Genomic DNA, 8195 nt, shown 5'->3' on the forward strand with positions numbered 1-8195 from the left:
CCGGTTCCACCGACATACATGCAACTAGTTTTGCATAAAGATGGCTGGCGGGTGTCTGTTTCTCCAACTTTAGTTGAATCAAATTTGACTGCCGCCGGTCCTTTTTGAAGGTTAAAACAGCAAACTTGATATATCACCGTTGTGGTTCTGATGTGTAGGTAAGAACAGTTCTTACTAGATGCCCGTAGCAGCCACGTAAAACTTGCAATGACAAAGTAGAGGACGTATAACTTGTTTTTGCATGGCATGTTGTGATGTGATATGGTCAAGACATGATGTGATATACGTTATTGTATGAGATGATCATATTTTGTAAAAGTTGTAGGCAACTGGCAGGAGCCTTATGGTTGTCGCTTTATTGTATGAAATGCAAACGCCATGTAATTGCTTTACTTTATAACTATGTGTTAGCGATAGTTGTAGAAGCAATAGTTGGCAAGACGACAATGACGCTACAGTGGAGATCAAGGTGTCAAGCTGGTGACGATGGAAATCATGACGCTGCTTTGGAGATGGAGATCAAAGGCACAAGATGATGATGGCCATATCAAGTCACATATTTTGATTGCATGTGATGTTTATATTTTATGCATCTTATTTTTCTTAGTATCGCGGTAGTATTATAAGATGATCCCTCACTAAAATTTCAAGGTATAAGTGTTCTCCCTGAGTATGCACCGTTGCATCAGTTCGGTGTGCTGAGACACCACGTGATGATCGGGTGTGATAAGCTCTACGTTCACATACAACGGGTGCATGACAGTTTTGCACATGCGAAATACTTGGGTTAAACTTGACGAGCCTAACATGTACAGACATGGCCTCGGAACACTTGAGACCGAAAGGTCGAACGTGAATCATATAGTAGATATGATCAACATAGAGATGTTCACCATTGAAGACTACTCCATCTCACGTGATGATCGAACATGGTTTAGTCGATTTGGATCACGTATCATTTAGATGACTTGAGGGATGTCTATCTAAGTGGGAGTTCTTAAGTAATATGATTAATTGAACTTAATTTATCATGAACTTAGTCTTGATAGTATTTGCAAATCATGTTGTAGGTCAATAGCTCGCGTTATAGCTCTCCTATGTTTTTTGATATGTTCCTAGAGAAAACTAAGTTGAAAGATGATAGTAGCAATGATGCCGACTGGGTCCGTGATCTGAGGATTACCCTCATTCCTGCACATAAGAATTATGTCCTTGATGCACCGCTAGGTGACAGACCTATTGCAGGAGTAGATGCATACGTTGTGAGCGTTTGGCAAGCTTGATATGATGACTACTTGATAGTTTAGTGTGCCATGCTTTACGGCTTAGAACCGGGGCTGCAAAACGTTTTGAACACCACGGAGCATATGAGATGTTCCAAGAGCTGAAATTGGTATTTCAGACTCATGCCCGTGTCGAGAGGTATGAGACCTCTGACAAGTAATTTGCCTACAAGATGGAGGAGAATGGCTCAGCCAGTGAGCATGTGCTCAGTATGTCTGGGTACTACAATCGCTTGAATCAAGTGGGAGTTAATCTTGCAGATAAGATAGTGATTGACAGAGTTCTCTAGTCACTATCACCAAGCTAGTAGGACTTCGTGATGAACTATAATATGCAAGGGATAACGAAAATGATTCCCGAGCTCTTCGCGATGCTGAAATCAGCAAAGGTAGAAATCAAGAAAGAGCATCAAGTGTTGATGGTTAACAAGACCACTAGTTTTAAGGAAAAGGGCAAGGAAAAGAAAGGGAACTACAAGAAGAATGCAAGTAAGTTGCCGCTCCCATGATAAAGCCCAAAACTAGACCTAAGCCTGAAACTGAGTGCTTCTACTACAAAGGGAATGGTCACTAGAAGCGGAACTACCGCAAATACTTGGCGGATAAGAAGGATGGCAAAGTGAACAAAGGTATATTTGATATACATGTTATTGATGTGTACTTTACTAGTGTTCATAGTAACCCTTGGGTATTTGATACCGTTTCAGTTGCGAAGATTAGTCTCGAAACGACAGCAACGGACGCGCGAGATAACAGGAGCAGCTGAGCCCGGGCTCCAAATCGCCGCTCTCATTTAAATCTAATTATTTCAATATGATAGCGGCGTGAGGACCTCCTGTCCCCTGGTTGATGTCATTGACCACTCCCTGGCAATCCGATGCCACCACAATATTCTAAATGCCGAGGTCTCCTGCCAGTGCAAGAGACTCCCCGCAAGCGAAAGTTTCCAAGATCATCGGATCCTTAACCCCTTGAAATGCGGTAGTTTCCAAAATCACCGGATCCTTAACCCCTTGAAACATCACTGCAGATGACCTACATTTCCATGTCTATTGCATGCAACCACTCCATCGGCATTTTATTTTTTAACAAATTTTGTGAAATTTTTTTTGAACAAATTTTGTGGCGGAGGGAGCCACCTCTTTTTTTTGAACATGTCATGACTCAAGAGTCCTCCATAGCTTTTCGACCAAAAGAAATTTCGAAAAAAAACTTTTTCCATGAAAAAACGCGTTTTTTTTCTTTCACGAGAGTCACGCCGTGCCTATCGAAAACGGAAAAAATGCATTTTCTGTTTTTTGTCTTTTCGCGAGAGTCACGGTTTTGTTTCCGTGAGAGGCACGGTTGTGCTTTCGCGAGAGTCACGGTCGTGCCTCTCAAAAACGGAAAAAATGCGTTTTCTGTTTTTTTTCCTTTCGCGAGAGTCACGGTTTTGCTTCTGCGAGAGGCACGGTTGTGCTTTCGCGAGAATCACAGCCGTGCCTCTCAGAAACGAAAAAAACGCGTTTTCTGTTTTTTTTTCTTGCACGAGAGTCACGATTTTGCTTCCGCGAGAGGCACGGGTGTGCTTTCACGAGAGTCACGGCCGTGCCTCCTCGAAAACGAAAAAACACGTTTTCTCTTTTTTTTTTCCGCGAGAGTCACGGTTTTGCTTCCGCAAGAGGTACGGTTGTGATTTCGTGAGACGCACGGACGTGTCTCTTTCGGAAAGGAAAAAAACCGTGCTCCCGGTTCGGTTTTTCCGTTCGTTTTTTTGTGAAAAAAAGTTCGTCAAAACCTATCAACCTGGTATCTAGGTTTGAAGATCTCGATGCGAAAAATCCAACGGTGAAAACGGTTTGAGATTTGGACGCACGGTTTAAGAGATAAAATATTTTGAATAAACGGATTTACGAAAAAGGGAAAACCCAGGTTGCGACAAGTGGCGCGCTGCATGTGCGCCACTTGTCGCAACCTAAGGAGTTGGAGCGAATTGTTTTTTGCTTTTTGTGGTCAATCCTTTGCTATGTGGCTCGTACATTATTAAACATGAACGTATGTATGTGACCCACATTTCAGAATGATTAAATATGTACTCCCTTCGTTTTTAAATATAAGTTGTTTTAGACATTTTAAATGGATTACGACATACGAATGTATGTAGACTTATTTTAGAGTATAGATTCACTCATTTTGCTTCGTATATAGTCACTTGTTTGAATCTCTAAAAAAACTTACATTTAAGAATGGAGAGAGTACGTATGTATTAGTATAAATTAGACCATGTATATATGTGACCTACATTTCATATTAATCGGGCAGCCCATCGAGTAACCCATGGGCGTAAACCTATGCCCATACCCTACCCACAACTAACCGGGTTATTCCGCGTTCATGGGTGTACATAAAGACCCATACCCTAGCCATTCGGGTCGGATGCCATGGGCATGCGTACCCATGGGTCGAATTGCCGGGTTGACTTAGGAGTACATAGATGAACTGAAACAGACACAATTAGAACTGTTGAAGCCCACCCAATGTCCCAATCCCATCCAGGTCCAGCCCACGCGCACGTAACAGGCCGACGGCCCTCAAGGCCTCGACTGCTCCTTCTCCTGCACCTATAAAAAAAGCTGCTCTCCTGCAGTCCTGCAGCTGCAGTTTCTCAAAAAAAAAAAAAATGCTCCCCTGCTGTATTTCTCAAGAAAGAAAAAACTGCTCTGCATCTGCAGCCGACGGGGGCGGCGGCGGACGCCAGACGGCACCTGCAGGCTGCCCGCCAAGTGGTGGCGGCAGCGCGGCAAGCAAGCAAGCAGCCTACGCCGGCGGCCGGTCCCAGGACCTCTAGGCGACGGCCGTATTCCTCCTCTGTCGTCGCCACTTCCAAGTTGCAAGGTATCCCGTATTCCCCTTGCATCCAGCAATTTTGGTATGTTCCTAGTGCTCGGTTGGATCTCATCCATCTTATATGACTATGTCCTCTTCTTTGACACCCTAGTAGGTCTAAAAAGAATTCCGTCTAGTTTGGATGCTTTGTCAATTTGGTGGATGATGACTAGGGTAGCTGATGGATTAGATCAGTGTAAATCCAGGAACTACTGCTCATTTGTGTCTGGTAGAATATTGAGTCTGTAATACAAAAAGATTAGTCATAGATTGGTGGTGGTTGGCCACCTCAAGTTAATGGGAGAGGAAAGGGGATGAGTGGTCTTGTCTTTTCCTTGTATTATTTGATAAAATTCATAACGAAAATGTTTGATGAAATTCTAGAAGGAATCTGATTTTTTTAAACTATTATCGATATATTGCCGCAATGATACTTTGCTACTGTTATCGATATATGGTCATTGAGTCATTGATGTTGCTAGCTTACTGCACATTTGTTGTCCTATATATTATATAGGCTTCGTCGGTATGGGGAACCTAGCTGAGAGCATCGCATGTGGCGTGGCGGCGTCGGGTGTCCTCTCGGCCTCCGCCATCCGCACCACGGTCCACCGTCACCCTGAGCGCTGCGCCGCCTTCGCCTCCCTTGGCGCCACCATCCTCGCCTCCAACGCCCAGGTCAGTCTATTCCCCCATCTGATTGAGACCCTGCCTCCATATGCTCGAAGCAGCGAAGTATCTCTGTCCATCACGTGTTTAAGCTTGACAAACACTCCGTTTTTTTCTCTTCTCATCGTAGGTTGTCGAGGACAGTGATGTGATCGTCATCTCTATCAAGCCTCAGATTGGTAAGCGTACTAGGTAGTATTGTTAGCCCCTGAAGGCAATCAATCACTGATGCATCTCGCAAACTTTTGTTCTCGAGATAGTATTTGCTAGTCCATGAAAGCAACCACTGATGCCCCAGATTTATAATAACTCTGGCTTTTGTTTTGCGCGCTTATGAATTACCCACATATGAAATTGCAGTGAAGAAGGTTCTGGTTGAGCTCAAGCCCTTGCTGTCTGAAGAAAAGCTTCTGGTGTCCATTACTGCTGCTATTAAAAATGAAAGATTTACAGATTGGCCAGTGTATTCAGGGTTTACTGAACTTCTGAAACTTTAATTTTGGTAAAATCACCCTCCATCAAAATTGTATAAGTTGAGCGATGCACCATTTTTTTCCATAAGAATAAGACCGACAGTTAAGCCGCAGTATGTCAACATACATCACCATTTCCATTTTCGTTCTTTCTCTTTTAATTACAGGATCAGTTATCTCAACAACTGAGTGTTGAGCGATGCACCATTATCTCCCCATAATAAGAATATGCCGACCACTCCCTCGGCCACATCATTACTTGGAAAAGGCCTACTAATGCCGCATCAGTTTTGTCTACTAATGGCGCACTACTGGTGATACTAATGGCTTAATCTTGGGTCACTATGGCTTAATCTCAAGTCAATATGCTTAATCTCAGGTCAAATCGCACTCTGTGGTCAAACTTCCCGAAAGGTCACCCATCCTCACACTACTCCTGCCCAAGCACGCTTAACTTCAGAGCTCTATCCAACCCCAACACCAGCTCACTTCACAGACACTTGTTGATATATCTAGCATATCAATCCTATTAAACCTTATTAATGTTTAGGACTTTGTTCATGTTCATGAGTGTGATGAAATTTTGAAAAAATATTTCAAACTTCCGTTCATATTACGTATCATATTTTGAAAAAAAATCCTGAAAAAAATGAAACTATTTTTTTCTGTTACTAGTGACGCACCTAGCATACGGTGCGCCACTAGTAAGTTTGAATTTTTTTATTTTTTTTCCTTCTAGATCTTAAAAGCCCCGTAACTTTTTTTCTGTTAAATTCGGATGTAACTTTTCGAGTAGATGATTTTTCATATAGAAACTTTTTAATCCGAGTTCGTATGCAAATGTTATGCCCATTTTACAAATTTCAAAAATATTTTACAAATAAAGTCGAAATTCATATTTGTAAATTTTCCCAACAACTAGACCACATATCACATGGGAAAGTTAAAACAACAACAACAACAACAAAGCCTTTAGTCCCAAACAAGTTGGGGTAGGCTAGAGGTGAAACCCATAAGATCTCGCAACCAACTCATGGCTCTGGCACATGGATAGCAAGCTTCCACGCACCCCTGTCCATAGCTAACTCTTTGGTGATACTCCAATCCTTCAGGTCTCTCTTAACGGACTCCTCCCATGTCAAATTCGGTCTACCCCGCCCTCTCTTAACATTCTTCGCACGCTTTAGCCGTCCGCTATGCACTGGAGCTTCTGGAGGCCTGCGCTGAATATGCCCAAACCATCTCAGACGATGTTGGACAAGCTTCTCCTCAATTGGTGCTACCCCAACTCTATCTCGTATATCATCATTCCGGACTCGATCCTTCCTCGTGTGGCCACACATCCATCTCAACATACGCATCTCCGCCACACCTAACTGTTGAACATGTCGCCTTTTAGTCGGCCAACACTCCGCGCCATACAACATTGCGGGTCGAACCGCCGTCCTGTAGAATTTGCCTTTTAGCTTTTGTGGCACTCTCTTGTCACAGAGAATGCCAGAAGCTTGGCGCCACTTCATCCATCCGGCTTTGATTCGATGGTTCACATCTTCATCAATACCCTCATCCTCCTGCAACATTGACCCCAAATACCGAAAGGTGTCCTTCCGAGGTACCACCTGTCCATCAAGGCTAACCTCCTCCTCCTCACATGGGAAACTTATTTTCTTTTATTTTTTTACATTCTCATCATTTTCTTTTATTTTTTTTAAAACTGAAAAGGCGATCCATGGGGAGGTGGGGAGGGGGGGGGGTGCATGCGAGGGAATTTTTGGGCCAAGTTAGTAATGGCGCACCGTGGGAGTGGTGCGCCATTACTAGTTTAATGGCGCACCACTCCCATGGTGCGCTATTACTAGTTTTCAAAAAATATTAAAAAAAGTTGAAAAAAATTACTAGTGGCGCACCGTGGATGTGGTTTAACTAGTAATGGTGCACTTAATAACAAGTTTTTTATATATTTTTTCAAAACTACTAATGGCGCACCAGGGGATAGTGCGACATTACTAGTTAAACTTGTAATGGCGCACCACATCCACGGTGCGCCATTAGTAAATTATTTTTTTCAAAACTAGTAATGGCGCACTATCCCCTGATGCGCCATTACTAGTTTTGAAAAAAAAACTGATTTTTTTTTAAATTTACTAATGGCACACCGTTTTTTTTTCAAAACTAGTAATGACGCACCGTGGATGTGGTGCGCCATTACTAGTTTTGAAAAAAAATTAAAAAAAATCTTGTTACTAATGGCGCACCGTGGATGTGGTGCGCCATTAGTATTTGGACACTAATGGCGCATCAACACATGGTGTGCCATTAGTATATAGTAGTGGCACACCACATGTCTGGTGCGCCATTAGTGTCAATTTCATCTATAGCTTTTTCCTAGTAGTGGATATGTTAACTTGCAATCTATCCATTACACACATATGTAATTTCAAGCTTGTTAACTAATCGCTCTTATGAAGCTATCACTTGAGTAGAATTATGTGGCGTGATACTTTAAAGAAATGTGAACTCTTCTTTGTTCCCGTAACGAGTCTAAGTACATGCTAGGCAGTATGTCCCATGGATTCGCTCCATTGTTATTTTTAATGACTGATTCTAACATGACCTTTCATTCTATTTTCATTCCTCTTTTATTTTTAGTGTCTAATGATATACCAATGTTTACCTAATTGAAATGCCAAGGATTTTGCTTTAAAATCTCCAAGTATCGGTCTGCTTTGTCGATTCATTATTATCTATGATTGTAATTTTTAATTTGTAGCGGTCTTACACGCAACACATTATCTACTTGTAGTATTTTACCAGTGAGGTTTTGATTTTTTTTATCATTGGTAGAAATTCTGTAATGCTAGTAGATTTGCTAAATGGAGATAGTATTACTATGCACTTCCTTCCT

At 42.2% G+C, this 8195-nt stretch overlaps 1 protein-coding gene across 1 annotated transcript; it reads left to right on the top strand.

Moving 5' to 3' along the window:
• The first annotated feature begins 3928 nt into the window (after positions 1 to 3928).
• LOC123082591 (pyrroline-5-carboxylate reductase) lies at positions 3929 to 5346 on the top strand. The gene is made up of 4 exons (XM_044504892.1): positions 3929 to 4157; positions 4666 to 4826; positions 4948 to 4996; positions 5178 to 5346. The coding sequence occupies exons 2-4, from the start codon at positions 4677 to 4679 to the stop codon at positions 5312 to 5314; spliced, it is 336 nt and encodes a 111-aa protein (XP_044360827.1). The 5' UTR covers positions 3929 to 4157; positions 4666 to 4676; the 3' UTR covers positions 5315 to 5346.
• The last annotated feature ends 2849 nt before the right edge of the window (positions 5347 to 8195 follow it).

Source organism: Triticum aestivum, chromosome 4A (assembly GCF_018294505.1).
Source record: "Triticum aestivum cultivar Chinese Spring chromosome 4A, IWGSC CS RefSeq v2.1, whole genome shotgun sequence".
Taxonomy (NCBI): domain Eukaryota; kingdom Viridiplantae; phylum Streptophyta; class Magnoliopsida; order Poales; family Poaceae; genus Triticum; species Triticum aestivum.